An 18,312-nucleotide genomic window follows, 5' to 3' on the forward strand; every position below is an offset into this window, starting at 1 on the left:
GACAGTTCCTGTAAACCTGTGGCAATAACTGGCCAAATTGGACCTGGTGATATAGTGGAACGCTGCAGGGTCACTCTGTTGTCTTACATAGTTCCCTATGTTGCATGAAAGTGTCTTGTTTTCCAGAGCTGAACTTATCTGAAATGAGTTTTCTTTGTTTCCTTGGTAGGTTTATGTGGCCAGTATGTTGTGAGCTCTGTAGCAAATCTGTCTGCCCTTGTCTGTTGGAGGTCTTTGACTTGAAGCAAGATGTTATACCATTTGGAGACAATTTGATGACGGAATTGTTTATGTTGTAGTGACCTACAAAACAAACAGAAAAGAGATGTAAATACCAAACGTGGACACAACATTAATGCTGTGGAATGAGAGTGCATCAGTCAACAAATGTCACAGGAGGAAAAAAGAACTGGTATAACAGGACTGTGTGGGGAAATCAGTTCTAGATTTTAAAAGTGCTGTCCTGGGCAGAACTTATTTCAAGGGACACTGATAAGGCAACACTACATTTTGTCTTGAACATAGTCACAAATTGAGACATTAGTGATTGTAAAGATTCAAACAGGAGAGAATTTGCATGTGATGTAACTTGTATGATAAGCTACATGCCCTCATGCTCTAGGTCTCAAATCAGAGCCAGGAGCAGACCTCTCTTGCAGACAGAGTACTGTGGAGCTTGGCACATTATATACTAATGTGGCTTCTCCAGAAGCGTCTGGCATTTACAGAGTTACGGGGTGTTCTACTGATTCCTTAAGGCTACTCAAAACTGTCAGTATGGTTTCTGGAATGTTGTCTCAACAGGGATTCAAAAGGGCCTATCCACATCAGTCGGAAGGAAGGCTCACCAAAGTTCTGACAGTCGTCTCCATTGTGGATGGTTCTAATGATGCAGCTGTAGGTGGTATTAGGACTAAAATTTGGGTGTGCTTACCAACTGTAGGCAGGTTTCATTCACAGTTCCTAAAGAGCTCACATACTCCGTGAGAATTGCTTGCTTTAGCAAGTCCAAAAACTATGGTGCCAAAGGTTATGAGAGTTAACTAAAATCACAAAATAGATCAATACTGAAATGAGCGAAACAAAAGGTTTGTCATGTTTCCAGGTTGGGGTCTAACCTCCTAGAACATGCTCCAGGAGGTGTGTTTTTGTTTGTTTGTTTGTTTTGTTTGTTGTTGTTGTTGTTGACTGCTGAAACTGATTTTTTATCTTTAATAGTTAAAAGTTCTAATGGTCAAGGCTAATTCACTGATGTAAGCAGAAGAGCACAACAGTGAGGAGGTAGAAAGAAGACATTTGGATAAAAGAATCAAACACAAAAAGATTGACATTTTTCCCTGGTGTTCTTATTTTTCCCATATTAAACTGGTGAAATACTTAAAATAGTCATGATGTTTATCTAGACTTATTTTACTACTGGGTTTGGTCTAAGAGCTGAAGACAGCTTTGAGGACAACTTGAGACAGTTTTCTCATTGCTCACTCATTTTCTTCCCCCCAAGTATTTGTCAATTTTCAGCTGCCATTGCCTCAAATACAGGCCCTCCTGTTCTTAGACAAAAGTTCCTTCTTGGCTGAGTGAGAGCAATGGCCACATAAAGACTGAAGGTTCTGGCCTTCTTTTGCTTCTCAGATGCCTCTTTGTCTATAGTCATAAATTATCAGGCACTGCCATCTTTTAAATAGATAGTTTCCTGTTCTGCTTCTTGTAGGTTAGATATTATCTCCTACAGTAAATCATGAGTCAGTGATTAATTTAAGAAGGCCATTCCCAGAAGCAAATTCTTACAGCGTTAAAAATATATGATGTGAATCCATTATACTATGATATAGAAAATAATTATGGCCTGCAAACTAGTTTAATCAACTTAGAACATGCTGGGGCAGATTCTCAGCCACAGTGAGTCATCACAAGAAAGTTCACAGTCTTGGTATACAGATTGTACAAGTGAACATGATTACCCCATGTCAGCTGAGTCTCAGTAACTCTGTATGTGTGCTCCTTGCACACCCAAATAGTGAGGTAAGGCATGTTTGCTTAGAACACCTTTGCTGGTGTTTAAACTGTATCAAATTACTTTATAAAAGCATGAAGTGCTACAAGAGCATGAATGAAGCCAGTTAAGATGCCTCAGCTGGTGTGTGGCAGCTTATTAAGCTTATTAGGTTGTGTTGTCTTCATTCTGCCTTAAACAGCTATGCAAAGTCATCAAATGCTATGAAGAGTGTGTGTCCTGCCCTTCCATACAGAAGGTGTATCTTGCATTAAAATGCAATTTAAAAGGAAATGCACGCTAGGAAATTGCTTCAATGCAGACATCATGTGCAGAAAATGAAAAAACTCTCTAAAGAACAAAACAATCCAAATGTAACCATGGCTATGCCAAGAAAGCATTGAAAAGACGAAAGTCCATTATCTGTGTATTATTATAAACTATCTGATAATTGTGACTAGCACTTTGTGTTTTGTTAACATCTTCCATATCTCAAAACATACTGTAAATTCCTGTGGACTAAAGCTTGCAACACCCCAGAGAAGCCTGATCACTGCGGCATGGGTGGGGACCAATAAGTACTCAGCAGGAGGCTGAGGACCTGAATCAGAGGGCATAGATCTGAGAGGCATAAACTGGCATAGATCCACAGCAAGTGAAAGAACATAGCCAGTTACATTAGTTATGCATAGTCAGACCTCACTGCCAACTTTGAGGTTGAACCTCAAAACACAGTACCTGCTAAAGGTGTAAAATTCACCTGCCTTGAGCTTCTTGGCAGATAACCAACCAACACGGGCTTGATTTCTAGTATGGAAACTCATGGGATGCTGTGGGGTCTTCAGCAACAAAGCCAGCGGTGCAACAGGAAGGACAGAGGTTGTTGCCACCCTAGGGTCAGGGATGTATTTTTATTTCCTTGGTATTGAAGAGTAACTGCTCAAAGTATGTTTAAGTTTCACAGCACTTTGGGGTATACCCGCAGTGTGGTCACACATGAGATGCGATCATACAGAAATACCTGAGTTACATTTGTGTTTGTCCACTTAAGATACTGACCTCAATGGCGCAGAATAAGTACATCATGCAAAGCTCTAAGCTGCTAAGCTACCTTGCAAGTTGTACCCAAACTAGCCTGGTTACAGCTTGATCTCATGATTTCTGGAACTTCACAGCATCATATGGAACATCAAACGTGATTTCACCAGCATTATACACTAGGTATGCCCTGTCCTATACCTTGTCCTCCACTGCTGTCTATATGCTTCCATATGTAAGTAAACAACTTTTAAAATTTGCTTATAATTGGTCATATAAGACCTCATAGGTGAGTTTCATAAATTAACTATTGTTTTTTACTTTATTTCTTGCTTCCAACCACTTTCCTTGTAAACTACCACCCCAGTCTACAAATGTAGAATGAATATTGTTTTTATACTTTCTTAAATTAGGTCTTTGTTTTTTAATGTTATGCTGATATCTTCTGTTCTATATATACGAGAACTATTTCTTCTCTTTCTCCTTAATAATCTCATACATTTCAAGCCATCTTATTCACCTTCTCTCTTAACTAAACATCTTTAATGTTTTCAGTCTTTAGTAGGAAGTTAATGATTGTATATCTTATCTGTAAATTAAGTATATTTTTGTCATACCCTTTTTTTAAGGTAGGGTGGTCAGAACTGAACATAACATTCCAGCTGAAGGTGTAGCAACAGGATAAAGGATGGTATTGTATTTTGTGTAACATCTTCCAAACCATCATTTGGATCTTTTAATTTTATGCTCTAATTGTAATTGGGCATTAAGGTAGATGTTTTGATTGTTTCAAAATTACAATCTTTTAATGGAAATCTCCTGTTGCATGGAAAACTGAATATTTCTGAGCCTGAGGAAATCAAATTTTCCCACTGTCTACTTGGGAAATACTGGGAGCCATAGCAAATCCAGAATCTCACCTGTAATATCTGAATTGGACCTAATTAATTCACAATGTGGGCAGAATGCATTATTTGCAGTCACCACATCTTTTCTGACTCTGTTCTTCCTGGACTTTTAAAAAGAGATATTTTTTTTTAATCAACATCAGAACTAGAAGCAGAAAGGTCACTGTACTGCTCTGATTTTCAGCTTGCCTTTGTGGCCCTGTCCTGTGGAAGTTCCGCCACATGCTTGAGGATCTCCACCATGTGCTCCATGATTGTGCTGACGGAAGTTTGTAGAAGTTGCTAGAAGTGGCTATTAAAAGTGCAGATGATTAAAAACAACAATAACAAAAACCAGCATGTACATGCTCAATTCCGTGGTGTTGCCCAGGCTTGGCTACTCCTGTTGACTAGACTGCTGAGGTTTGGATGAAGTCCCATGCTAGGTCCTGCCCTGTAAAGGGGAGTTACTACCCTAGCCACATTGTTCTTGACCTTCCAGGACAGCACGTGTCGGGAACTCCTCTACAGAACCCTTCTCCCATCCACTGCATCTAGCTCTAGGTTTGGCATGCACATCATCACATCAGTGTGGTTGAAAGTAACTGGAGATTAGAGATCTACACAGTCTTGGAAATGTACCTCCTGCCACAATGACTGCATATCTGTGTCCCTAGAATATTATAAATTCTATTCTGGTAAATACAAGGGGCCATACAGATGCATGGAAAGTCCACAAGGAATATCTTCCAGATCCCCAGTGTCCTGGCACCCATAGAGCTGTGTGAAATGAATGGTAAACTGGCACAGTTACAAAAGCAGGTCAACTCACCTATTAGGCATCCCAGGTCAGGTACTACGAAGCAAATAAGCTCTCTACATTGCGTACATTACAAGTGGGTAAACTTCATGTACTGCCATTTATCCCAGATTACCCTGCTAAAGGAATGTGCTCCAAAACGGCTTGTGCTGTAGCGGACACAGTCAAGTGCTTTTGGTGGAGGAAAATAAGTCAGTAACCCTGAAAAGGTCTAGTATTAATGGAGCTAATGCTTACCTTCCCCTACCTAATGCAGTAACTTTTCTCTAGGGTAAAGCTTAAGAAAGAATCAGCCAAGCCCCTGTCTAGCATGTGGTTTGGCTACCTGCCCCCTCTGCTCTTCAAGCAGGAAGTTCTCAAAGGGGAGTGCTTTGTGAAGCTACATTAAGACTCTGCCTCTTCTTTCAGTCAGAACTTAGCATCAGATCATCTGGAGCTCCTGGAAGCTGTCCAGACAGACTGATGGCGCCTACAAAAGATATTTAAACAACTTCTCTACCTTGATCATTTTCCCTCATCTCATGTCCTGTACGTCCCTTATTGTTGTTATTCAGCCCTGAGATAATAAGCTCCTGATATCACTGAGATGGGAGAGACAAGCAAGGAGGAAGAGATCAAAGAGGGGAAAAGAAAGAGAAGATGCCAAAGGCAAAAGAAGAGGGAAGAAGCAAAATATTTCCGAGATTTATCTACTTTACATACTTGGGATGCAATGTTTCAGAAATTCTGAATATATTTAATTTTTATAGTTCTGGTGTTACCACAGTCACTAGACAGTAGGAGACTGTCAGGAGGAGCCATGGGTATTCTTTCCACCAGCTTTCAAGATGCATCCAGGAAGCCCAGGAGCTCCTTAGCTCCTCTAAGTGTAGAAAGCGTGGGTAGACTTGCAAAGAAACTGCACAGAGCAGGCTGGGAAAACAGTACAGTTACAAAATATCTTTCTGCTTCCCTCTGCTGGCCAGATAACAGATATACCAATGTAACTCAACCAATCAGGGAAGGATCATTGCTCAATTACTACATAAGCTTTAACTTTGCTGATTTATTTGAATTTTCTCTTGAATTTCAGAATATGTGCAGGATATTTCTTTGTCCAGTGAAGGCCAGGAAAGCTGGAAGAGGGACCACGGACAAAGATGGGTTGGTGAGAGATAAGGAGATGGTATGAACAAAGGTAATGTCAGGGTTTGAACTACTAACATTGATTTACCATTTACCTCAAGCTGTTATCAGTTCTGATTACAAAGCTAATTTAACAGCCATGATTTAAACTTAGTTTCCATTCTTGATTAAAAAACAGGATCATTATGAATTGCAAAAAAATCAAAACGATGTCATGAAACACTTTCTTACTCACCTGGTTATACTGAAGTTGCTTTGATTGAGAATTAAATCCTTTTTTTTCTGAGTTTGAGATTACGCTCCTATGTTGCTTACAAGGACTGGAGGAAATTTGGAAACCAAAACTGAGCAGCCAATAGTAACTAAACTGAAAATGGAGATACAGGAAACATGGAACTGCAATGCCAGCTTTCATTTCAAAAAGGATGCATAAGTAAAAGGCACATTGAACATTAATGCTGTATTCAAGTAAAAAAATCAGCAGTCATTTTTGCATTTAATTTTCGTGCTTTATTCAAAAGCAAAAGGGAAGAAAAAGCTCCTTGAAGCGGTTGTGGTGGTGAATGGCCTGGAAGTGACTCAGTGCTGTTTAATCATTTTTGCAAATTGTCATGCACCTTAACAACTCACTTCACAGCACTGACTCTCTAAACTGCACATCTGAAGGCCTGGAATCAAATGCTTTGTCTCAGCAGAGGTGGTGACATCCCTGAGGTGGGAAGGTGGTGGTCAGCCCTGGTTCTCAAATTGTAGTTTCCTACAGACATCACTACAAATACACTGTCACCTCGTCTGGTCAGGATGAGGGAGGCATAGAGCTGTACTGGCAACAGCACTGCAATACTGAGTTCTAATTTACTGAAGCTCGGTGAGAAGGGAGGGATGCTGCTGAGCAAGGGTGGGGTAGCATGTATCCCTATGACAGTCACTGCAGGGAAGAGGGCTGTGTATGGTACAGACTCAATGCCACCAGAGCCTGCAGCAAACCTCCCACTGCCTCACACAATACACAGCCACAGGGAGGCCGGATTGGCAGCGCTGACCATTCCTCTGTGCTGGTGTCAGTGTTACCAAGGAGTTCGTTTTTGCCCCTCATGCGCACCCAACTGGCTGCGATATAAACTTCTCCGGGTGTCACTTCGGCGGGCCGAGGGAGCAGAAGCCGCGCTGACCGCAACAACGGGCGACCCACACCTGCAATCACCCGGCCAGTTGCTTTCAGTCTTCCGGTGGACCTCCAGTCACAGAGCAAGCTCTGAAAGTGCGGCTGGTTAAGGCGGCGCGAGGAGGGCGACTCGCGCATGCGCGTTAAGGTGGCTTCAGGAGCCGAGTGCCTGGGCGTATCGTGGCGCGGCGCCCTCTCTGGGGCGGGAGCAATGTGGGGTCGGGGAGCGGTCCCTGCTGCTGTCAGGACCGGGGGCCGGAAAGGTTCTAGGCGCTAGTAAGGCGCTGCCGCTGCTAGAGGGCCTCCCGGCGCCTCAGGTAAGTAGGCCCGGGCGGCGACAGGAATTGTGGGCCGCCGCGTGAGTGCGGCGCCCGGATGGGGCTGCGCGGGGCGGGCCGTGAGTAATAGCGGTCCCTGCTCAGCCTGTACGGTGCGGGTCTGAACTGCGGGGTGAGGCCGTTGGCCGGTGTGGGGGACGTTCGGCAGCCCCGTTCCAGGCAGCCCCGGATGGGTCCTCGCCGGTTGGACTGCATCCGGCCGCAGCGTGCCGCTCTCTGTGCGAAAAGGTGTTCACCACGTACCTCCCTTAGGGCCGCGGATGCTTCCTGAGGCCTTTGTGAAAGGAGCCGCCGTGGTGCGGGACTGGGGACCAGTTTGTGCGTGTGGCGCTTTGCGGTGAGTCCGACCCCGGCAGACCCACCTGGAGCCGCGCAGTGCGGTGGCGGTCCCGCAGGTGGCAGGAAGAGCAGTCCCAGCGCGTGGGGTTCTGAGGCCAACACCGTGCGGCGTCCTGAGCTAACGGCAGGGGTCTGTAGGCAGGAGACGGGAGGAAGCAGGGCTTGGAGTCCTTCGGGGACCTCAGGTATGAGCGTTCCAAATGGCATGGCTTGTTAAATGTCTCCTTTGCGGCCAAGCCGGTTTGTGAGCTCTGGGAAGTGTTTCTATTGCTTGAGACTCCGAGAAGGCATAGAAGTTCTGCTTTATCTGCTTATAGGTGCAGCTGTCAGTTTGATTCTGGGGATTTTTCTGTGGGCTACTCAGAAACAGGATTTCATTGCAGCTTTTTGACCATTGAGTTCACTTAACTGATTCTCTCTCCCCCCTCCCTCTGCACCCCCCCCCCCCTTTTTTTTTTTCTTATTTCTTTTAAGTCATTCCTAGTGTCATCTTAGAGGAATATAATGTTGCTGCTTCACTAACTCACTAGAAATATTGGCTCATCTACCATCTCTGCCTGTGGTGCCTATCCTTTCTCAGCATAACCCAGCAGGGGAAGAAAAGCAGCCAAGCTGCAGAGAATTTTAGGCAAACAAAGCAGGATGGATGGGAAGAAGTGGTACCAAGTCACAAATGACATGGCGTCAGCAGAGTTCAAGCCTCTTTAAAGAGTTCTGTCATCCAGGAGGCTGAAAAACACTCCAATAAACAGAAATGGAAGGAGACAACAGTCCAAACATGCAACTTCAGCAGATCCCACTGGCCACAGCAGCGGTTTCTGTGCAGCCGCACACAGACTCCTTTTCTTACAAGGTCAGATTTTTACCCCAGTCTACTCTTAGGTGGCCATAACTTCTCTTTATAAAAAAATAAAATAAATATTTCACTGAGAACACAGTCTCAGGTCCATTGTAGAAGTTGTCCAGGCTAATACGAGCTTTTCCCAGGCTTGCAGCTTTACTATCTGTTGTGGGAAGGTATCTCAGGTGTTTCTGAATGGAGAGAAATTGCCCACTGAAACAGCAGATATTATGGGTGGAGAAGAGCACAATAGTTCTTAAAAGGTAACTCAGAGAATGCAAATGTTTCTGATCTGTGTGCTGCTGAATTCCAAGCCATTATGAAAACAGATATTTAAAGGGAAGAATGAGTGAATAGGTTGTGTTTAGGAGTCTATTCTTTCCTGCTGAGAAACTTTCCTGCCAAGATTCAAAGTACGTGCTGCCTAACGTAAGTCTCTCATAAAGTGTCAATTAAGAAAGGATTATCTTTTGACTGAGTTTCATAGATTTGGAATGGAGCCACAGAGAAGTTACTTGAATTGTCCTCAATTGTGTGGAGAAGATAAAAACAGATTTTACTGATGAGTGATCTAGGAACTGTTTTAAGTCTGCTCTCTTCCAGATTGTGCATAAAACCCCAACTTCCTTCAAGGTCCAGTACATAAATGTAATATCTATTATGTTTGTACAGGAGAATTTGATCGGTGCATTACTAGCTATTTTTGGGCATCTTGTTATCAGTATTGCACTCAACCTCCAGGTGAGTATCATGAAACAAATACTGATCCTGCCTCAGGCACTGTGTGTCAAAAAGCATCACGCATGCCACAGCTTCTATGCCTTTTATTCTCTTTTCTAGAAATATAGTCATATTCGGCTGTCAGGTTCAAAAGATCCCCGAGCCTATTTCAAAACCAAGACGTGGTGGTGTGGACTGTTTCTGCTGGTTCTGGGAGAACTGGGAGTGTTTTCGTCTTATGCCTTTGCTCCTCTTTCACTTGTTGTTCCTCTCAGTGCTGTATCTGTTATAGGTAAGGAGAAAGAGATGTCTGACACACAAATCCGAATGTATTCCAGTGTGAGACTGCTGATCACTGGATTCACTGCATAGATCATCCTGTTTCTCTTTTTCTTCCTTCCTGTTTTTATAGCTAGTGCAATCATAGGAATTATATTTATTAAAGAAAAATGGAAGCCCAAGGAATTTTTGAGTAAGTACTGCAGTTCTTGTTCATTTTTTTCCTCTGTTCACAAGCTGACCTACTCATAAGAGTCGGAGAGGGATGACAAGTCTGGGACCTGGGTACTGCAATAGCTTAGGCACAACTGAATCAGCCAGATTTCATGCATACACGTGTTTGCAGAGCTGGAGTATTCACACTCCCATTTGCTGGAAAATGAGCTGTAGGCAGTGCCAGGCATGATAAAACCCAGATGTAGATCTTCTGACTCCAGTTATTTTAGTAGATGCTACTGTTATGAGGTCTTTTTTTTTCCCCTCAAGACATGGCATACTTGTTGCCTGAGGATTTTTAGTTAAGTAATTTAAAAGTAGGGCATGAAGGGCAGAGGAATGAGTCTCTTGGGGGACTATGCATGATGTCGTGGCCACATGCATGTGAGATAGTAAGCACATGCATCCATACTAATCCAGTAACTATCTGTTTTTTCCTTTTTTTTTTTTTTTTTTCCCTTTGGTCGCTGTAGGACGCTATGTTTTGTCCTTCGTAGGCTGTGGTTTGGCTATTGTTGGAACTTACCTGCTGATTACATTTGGACCTAATAGTCATGAGAAGATGACAGGAGAAAATATCACTCGGCATTTAGTGAGCTGGCCATTTCTGTTGTATATGGTAAGATGGTCCATAAAATATGGGAGTGTTTTCTGTTGTATTCCTAGCTGAAAGTTTTTTCAAGCATCATTTTTCATTATGGATGCTAGCAATATTTCTTTGTACTTGCTAATGAACTTACATCAGCTTTTGCCAGTGTCAGCTTCACAGTGTTTGTGCAACTTGTAATCCTACTGTTCTCTTTCTAAATTATCCTATTAGAATTTAAGTATCTTTAAGTGAAAAATTTTAAAATAGCCTGCTTTCTCCCTGACCTGTCAGCTTCAGCTATCTCATTAAAAACGTTGCAAAATCTGTGTCTCTTTAATGGAGGTAAGTTTGGCTATTAGATACATGCTGCAGGTATTGGATCACCTACAGAACCCAATTGTGGGAAAAAAAGACCAAGATTTGCGATGTCAGTATTCAATCCAGATTAAACTTGGTCTGTAATTGTGTGGGATCCTCATTTTCCTTTGATTTGTCAAGTTGTGTGATTCTAATGTCTCACACATTCAGTACTGCCAATGCTGTAAACTCCACATCTAATTCTCTTTTCTTTCATAGCTTGTGGAGATCATCATATTCTGCCTGCTACTGTATTTTTACAAGGAGAAAAATGTGAACTACATTGCAATTATCCTTCTGTTGGTGGCTTTGCTGGGTAAGTTGATACGGATTCGTTTTGAAAACTTCCTTAGTCTTACTACTGTTCCAGTGCGTCACCAGAAATGAAAGCTTTTATCCTTTTGTCATATGATTGTGTGATAATGTGCACACACTTAAGGTGAGTGGTAGATGTTTCCAGCCCTGTTGACAAGGAAACTGCGGTATTGAAAAGTCATGTGATTTTTTAAAGGTTACAGTGGTAAGGTTGTTGGGAATACAGCTGACATTAAGGGATAAAATACTTTCGATGCAAGAGAAGGGTTTGAGTATTTATAGATCTTGACTTTGTTTTCAGCTGCTTGTCACATATAGAGTGAATGTGCAGTGTTCTTGTCCCATTGAGCTGTATTTCCATAAACATTCGCAGGTTCCATGACGGTTGTGACAGTGAAGGCTGTGGCAGGCATGATTGTTGTCTCAATACAAGGAAACCTCCAACTCAACTACCCAATATTTTATGTCATGTTGGTGTGCATGATTGCTACAACAGTCTTTCAAGCAACGTAAGACAAGATGTCTCTCTTTTCTGTAACTGTGCAATTGTGCTGTTTTTGGCAGATCTGTAACCAGTGAGGTGTTTGTTATTAAAATTTTAGTGAGGAAGTCTGGCCTCTTCTGTGACCTGTCTTCAAATCTGTGTCACAGAAGCCTAGGATAACATTCTTTGCTTTTCCATGTAGTGACGTGGACAAGTAGTGTTGATATTAAATTTATACATCATTCTAGTATTTGCCAAACAGTGGTATGAATGAAATGGTGGCCAATGAAATATAGTACATCTGCGCTGCCCAATATCAAGGTACTCTGTAGTTCTCCCCTTTGTTCTTGTGATAACATAGAAACACAAGTAGCAGCAGATAAGTTGTTCAAAATACAAGTGATGTCCTGGCCCCTGGTGGTAATAGCTCTGCCTTCAGTTAATACAGCAAAATGTTTATTCATCTGTCATTTGTATTAGTTCTAGAGGATGCTTATGCAGGTTTATTGAAAAAGAATAAAGTTTCTTAAATATATTCACCATTTACTTGAAAGGTGCCTCCAGAAAGGAGAAGTGTGCTAGTTCATGTTAGCTACTGTGCAGTTGGTGTATTCTTCCCAAGTTAACTTCTGTAATCTGTTGCAGATTTTTAGCTCAAGCTTCACAGCTCTATGATTCATCTCAGATTGCAAGTGTTGGCTACATTCTGTCCACAACAGTAGCTATCACAGCAGGTAACAGTGCTTAAAATGATTGTTGATCCTTTCTGAAAGAGGGGGAAAAAGGTTTTGGAAAATAATTCTCCACTGCAGCTGAGGAAGACAAATACTCAGCAAGACAATGACTTGTATTTCCTTGTCATCTCCCTTCTGGAGCTAGCTTTCTTTCTTTTTTTTTCTCTTCCAAAATGTGAATTTATTTTATTTAATGTATTTTCTTCCTCTGGTCAAAGCTGTTACGACTCTCTTCTTAATGGTTTTGTTTGCATTGTATTTAGGATGCAGCTGCTTTTAGCTTTGTAGCTACTTTTCATTTTGTATAGGAAACTTTGATTTCAGACCTTAATTGCACAGAGAAAGTTTTGTCTATGAATAAAGGTGAGTATTTTAAACCCTCTTAGGCTTCAAACCTGAGGAAGCCCTTTGAGGATGTTTTTTAGACATATGAGCAAAACATGAAGGAAAAGAAAAGAGAAAGTATTCATCACTGTCAAGCAGATGCACTGTCTGTGTAAATAGTAGTTATTTTCTAGTTATATAGGGAAAATAGCCTCCTGCCGTCCTTAGATTACACATTGCATTTTAGTGTAGTTCAACACCATGAAAGACTGTGACGTACTCTTTGACTAATGCTTATTTCATGTCACAATCCAAGCTGTATGCTGCTTTCAGATTCATCAGCTTATTTATTTCTATTAGAAACGTAGAGTAGGAGCCAGAGTATGTAGAATGGGCTTCTTCTTGTCCTGTTGATATGTAGGGCAAGATGATACCTGTCATCTTATGTTTTTAAGCTGTGTTTGCTTGATTGGGTTCAAAGATTTATATTCTGTTGTTGTCAGAGAGATTAAGTTCTGTTGTTCAGACTTGGGAAGTGTGGTCTCTTTTGTTTATATGGTAACCACTATCTGGTGAGAATTCCGCTTAAGCTGACTGGCAGAGCTCAGAGCTCAGAGGGCTGTGATCGGTGGCGCAGAGTCCAGTTGGAGGCCTGTACTTAGTGCTGTTCTTCAGGGGTTGGTACTGGGTCCGGTCCCATTCAACATCTTCATCTATGACCTTGATGAGGGGATAGAGTCCACCCTTAGCAAGTTTGCTGATGATACAAAGCTGGGAGGAATGGCTGACTTACTGGAAGGCTGTGCTGCCATTCAGCAAGACCTGGACAGGCTGGAGAGTTGGGCAGAAAGGAACCAGATGAGGTTTAACAAGAGTAAGTGTAGAGCCTTGAACCTAAGGAGGAATAAGCACGTGCACCGGTAGAGATTGGGGGATGACCTGCTGGAGAGGAGCTCTGAGGAGAGGGACCTAGGTGAAATGCACATGGGAACTTCTTCACAGTGAAGTGACGGAGCACTGGAACAGGCTGCCCGGAGAGATTGTAGAGTCTCCTTCTCTGGAGATGTTCAAGACCTGCCTGGAAGCCTACCTGTGCAACCTGGACTTGGGATCCTGCTTTGGCAGTGGTGCTGGACTCGATCTCTAGAGGTCGCTTCCAACCCCTATGATTCTGTGACTTGCAGTGACCTGCAACAGTTCTAACCCTATTTCCTTCCCTATCCCAATATCGGAAACCTTATACTAGTTGCTGTCCTGCTGTACAGATTTACTTGTGGCTATGTTACTTGCAATGCTATTATTTTGGTGGTAAAATTCTAAAAGATTTGTAAGTGTACTGTTTCTGTTGAAGTGGAAATCAGACCATGTTTTTCTATATTAAGACCATAAAACAAACAAACAAAAAACCCCACGAAGATGCCAACTGTAGAAATAGTAATTTTACATGACTTGGTTTGTGGAGGGACCAGTACTAGAGATGAAGCAGTAATTGTTCATGTTAGCTGGGAAGAAAGCCATCATGAATTATTTCCTTTTCAAGGAGCAACTTTCTACCTGGATTTCACTGGTGAAGATGTCCTTCATATATGTATGTTTGCACTTGGGTAAGTGTTTTAAGTTTCCTTGATAGAAAACTGAGAAGTATTTCTTTGTGGCTAAATTTTAAAAATCCACGTGTAGGTATGTGTGTGTATGTATGAGATGCATATCCTACTGTGAAGGAGGACAAACTGAATATGCTCTAACAGTGTATCATGGTTTCATGATTTTTGTTACTGGTATTCCACATCATTACATCATGTAAGGCACTGGGAGTTAGAGTCCCCCAGCCGATTAGTTGTGGAACCGGGCTGAAGTGGCCCCGTAAACCGTTGATGTTTTGGGAGGAGGAAGAGGCTTGGGACTTGCATGTCTTGCATGACTTGCAGTTCATGGTACCTGAAGCATTAACTCTTTAACTCCATGCACCTTACATGATGTACTGATGTGGAATACCGGTAACAAAAAATCATAAAATCATGACACTCTGTTAGAGCATGCAGTGGTCCATAGTTCCGTGCCTTATCTGAGTGATGATGGATGCTCTAGATGGATTTTATCACAGTAGGTTATGTATGACTGTACAACTTTTGCGCTTCATGTTAAATAACTTGGTGACTGTACTGAAGATCATTTTGGGTGCTGAATCATATGGATTGTTTTTCTAAGTGTATTCACACCTTCTAAGGTGAAGTGGAATGCTCTTAGGCTATCTACTCACCAATCTAGAATCATAAAATAACCAGAAGAAGCCATTTCTAGGGCATCTATTTCATGAGCCTTCACTGACTTATTATGGGACTTCAGGAGTCCTGTTTCTTAGGGCATGGCAATTCATGCAATGCAGATATGATCAGTAAAACATTTACTTTGTAACTCAACATTTAGTCCTAACTACAGCGTTTGATGTGATTAACTTTGCCATAAGTGGGGGGCATCCTGAAATGCCTTTCAGTTTCATACAGGAAAACAAAAAAAACACAGTTAGGTGTTTAGTATTATGAACTGCCTTCCTCTGTCAACATGCTGTGAAAATGAAGAGTAACAGTCAGTGTGTTTATCCATAGAAAATCTTGTATGGTTTAGGCTGTGAAATCCTGGGATGTCATTAAAGCAAATAAATTTTTTATATTCTTTCTTTCTGCTCTTAGTTGGGATTAATTGATGTGAAAAATTCTCTCTGCATTTTGGTAAAGATGTAAAGCTATGATTGCAAGTTACATTTCAGTACTGTCAAAAAGTGTTACTCAGCTGAGAATTCTGTCATTCCATAGCTCTCTCTCTTCTAGTTCTGAATTCCTTACTGTGCTAGTTGTTGATTTTTTTTTTCAAGCAACATTGTCGTATTTCTATTTCCATGGTCATCTCAAGAGATCTTGTCTTTTTTTTTCTCAGGTGCCTCATAGCATTTCTAGGTGTCTTCCTGATCACAAGAAGTAGGAAGAAATCTGTACCGTTTGAACCTTATATATCAATGGATGCTATGCCAGGTAAGAGTGGTTTATCACTCTTTTTTTTTTTTGATTCTTGCGTTTTCACTCAAAGTTAAGTTAAACTTGAGTCTATCTTAAGTTTTCCAATAAGATTAGGTAGCTGTGTTGCTCTTTTTTTCCATTCTCTGGTTGATTGCCTCACGTGGAGGGGGTACGTGCATGTTTTTCATGAAGTAGAGAAGACATGTTCCACTTTAATGACACTCTTTCTGGGTCCTCTGACACCAGGGAGAGCATGGCAACAGCTTTGTCCTGTTGTCTACTGTTTGGGAAGGTAACAGATTTTTTTTTTTAACTTGGGATTGGTCTTTATCAAGCAGGAATATTACTCATTACTGGGGAAGACTGAGGTACGTGGTGAAATGTAAGGGTTGGAAGGAGCGGAAACTTATTTTGGCAAGTATAGCTAAACTGTCTCTCTGGTGAGCTTTATAAAAGACCTGTAGCATTTGATAAGTATGTGATTGCAATCCCTCATTCACTACAGCATAATTTCCTCCATTAGTTGCTTTACTGATAAGGTGAAAAGCATTCTTTCATAAGGAACTGATGAGCTGCCTATTACTAACCTCAAGTCTGTATAATTTGCTAAATTAATAGAGCGCAGAAAGAACGTGCTTTTGATTCTAAACATTTAATCTCTGTTTTTGGTATTTTCAGGCATGCAAAACGTGCATGACAAAGGGATTGCAGTTCAGCCTGACCTCAAAGCTTCCTTTTCCTACGGTGCCCTAGAGAACAATGACAACATGCCGGAAATTTATACGCCAGCTACGCTGCCAATAGTGCAAGAGCAACATGGCTCTAGAGGATTTTCTGCTCCCCCCTACCAGGTACTGGAGCACAGCAAAAAGGAGTGAATGACCTTTAAGGAATTGATTTGACTCATCAGAAGTATGACCTTTATTTATTTACCTGATTAAAATATAGGCAAGTATTAAGCCAACTTTGATATAGTTTAAAGCTTGTCTCAAGCTTAACTTTTAAGACTGATTATTATAATAAACAACTCTTGGTAGTTGTGAAGTTCAAAGCATTCCTCTTAGCAAGAAGTACATTGCAGCCTTCCATTGAAGGCTGCTGAGAGCATGAAATACTGACCACAATATCATGGCATTAGGAAACTAATGAAGTAGCAGATACTGTGAGAATGCAGAGCTGTGTGAAGAGAAGTAACTGTGCAATTTTTACCCCTGCTTGGAGTGGGTTTGTTTTCAAATTAGGGGTTTTCAGGAGTTACTCACAGTGAGGATGGAGGGATTTAATCTTTTACACAGAGAGACTGATGGATTTCTAGGAAAGTTGTAAATCCTCGTGTTTCTAACATAACGTTACCTTAACATGGCAATAAAATCTAATTGTTTTCAAGCACGAATACTGAAACTTACTGTGTATTCTTGGGCTTTTCTGGTATAGCTATTATCTAGCTTGTGTTGAATGTACGCACTGAGCATGTTAATTCTTTATCTAGCAGTACTGGATTACATGGCAGTTTAGAACAAAGACTGTTTGCCATTTTTCTGGTTTCACAGCAAGAGCTTCAAGTTGGATCAAAGGATGCCGGGACAACACTGTAGTAACTGGACTGGAGGGGTGTTTTAATGGTTCTTGATGAGATTCCAATTCTTTACCATTTTTGTTTTCTCTCCCTAGTTGAGATTGGGTTTCCAATTTTGTTTAGTAGTCTCAAATGCTTAAAGGTGTCAACATGATTTTGAGTGTTAAAAAGTTAAGGTGTTATAGGTAGGGGTGCCATTTTGTGCTCCTTTATTCTTAGAAGCAAAAAAGGTACTGCCCTAATACTGTGAATGGCCTAGTAGGAAAAAATGAGCACACATAGTCCAGCACTCAGTGAGAATTGGCAGAATAATGAAGCATTGTGTACTCGTGATATTTATCTTTCCAGCTTCCAGGAGATAGAAAGGCAGAATAGACACAAGGGGATAAAGCAGTTAACCGAAGGGGACAAAGTACAACATTCACAGGAGTATGAAAGTTTTTTATGGCATTTTGATGTCCTCTTTTCTACTTTCCTCTAGATTGTTTTTTCTCACAAGCTTTCAGAAGATTGTATGTGCTCCTTTCCACTGCTTTTTTTACAGTTGCCGTCTTGATTGATGAGAAGGCATGAGTAAACTGAGTGTAGGACTTATGTAATCTTCCTAACAGGTGGAGGGTATAGGTCAGGATTACAAGCACCTCCTTACCTCCCCTCTAATTCTGAGCTTGCAAACTGAAAATCAGAAGTTCTTTGTACCCTCAGACTTTTTACAGAATATTTCTAGGGCTGAAGCAACAATTGCAGCAGACATTTACAACTAAACTGCCTGTAAAGACTTAAAGGAGGGCTCCAGGCCACATGCTGATCCTTTTTGCAGCATGGAAAGTAACCTGTTGCTGCAAAGTACATTCTTTAAGACATGAATGTCAAAGCTTCAGTTTATCTACAGCTGATCCACAGAGAGGCAGGGTGCTGTAAACAGCAAAGCAACTAGATTTCCAAATGTGCAGCATTTTATTCAGAATCAAATGCTGAAAGTGTGCATATAAACTGACTGCTGTCTCTGTTATGGATTGGACAGAATAGGTCCTTGACTCTCTCCTAGCTTCTTTGTCAAATGTGAACTCACGTTTGTTGCCTTCACACTGTGTGTCTTCTCAGTGCACTAGGGCACTTAATATGTCCTTGCTGTGTATCTTACATATAGCTTTATGC

General features: G+C 41.5%; 1 protein-coding gene across 1 annotated transcript; it reads left to right on the forward strand.

Annotated features, from left to right (window-relative positions):
• Nucleotides 1-7,988: 7,988 nt before the first annotated feature.
• On the forward strand, nucleotides 7,989-16,557 carry NIPAL3 (NIPA like domain containing 3). The gene is made up of 11 exons (XM_065744734.1): nucleotides 7,989-8,558; nucleotides 9,219-9,287; nucleotides 9,387-9,558; nucleotides 9,679-9,738; nucleotides 10,235-10,380; nucleotides 10,927-11,023; nucleotides 11,396-11,531; nucleotides 12,152-12,240; nucleotides 14,105-14,168; nucleotides 15,499-15,593; nucleotides 16,257-16,557. Exons 1-11 carry the CDS (start codon nucleotides 8,460-8,462, stop codon nucleotides 16,454-16,456), a joined length of 1,227 nt encoding a protein of 408 aa, XP_065600806.1. The 5' UTR covers nucleotides 7,989-8,459; the 3' UTR covers nucleotides 16,457-16,557.
• Nucleotides 16,558-18,312: the final 1,755 nt, after the last annotated feature.

Source organism: Cyrtonyx montezumae, unplaced genomic scaffold, assembly GCF_038088225.1.
Source record: "Cyrtonyx montezumae isolate F1298 unplaced genomic scaffold, pur_monq_1.0 scaffold_31, whole genome shotgun sequence".
In the NCBI taxonomy this organism is placed as follows: Eukaryota; Metazoa; Chordata; class Aves; order Galliformes; family Odontophoridae; genus Cyrtonyx; species Cyrtonyx montezumae.

Bases quoted from the DNA above. Each gene is read 5' to 3' on its own strand.
- NIPAL3 (XM_065744734.1), top strand. From the start codon at position 8,460: ATGGAAGGAGACAACAGTCCAAACATGCAACTTCAGCAGATCCCACTG. The intron at 9,739-10,234 runs GTAAGTACTGCA...TGGTCGCTGTAG, and splicing joins GAAGCCCAAGGAATTTTTGA to GACGCTATGTTTTGTCCTTC. The intron at 10,381-10,926 runs GTAAGATGGTCC...TTTCTTTCATAG, and splicing joins GGCCATTTCTGTTGTATATG to CTTGTGGAGATCATCATATT.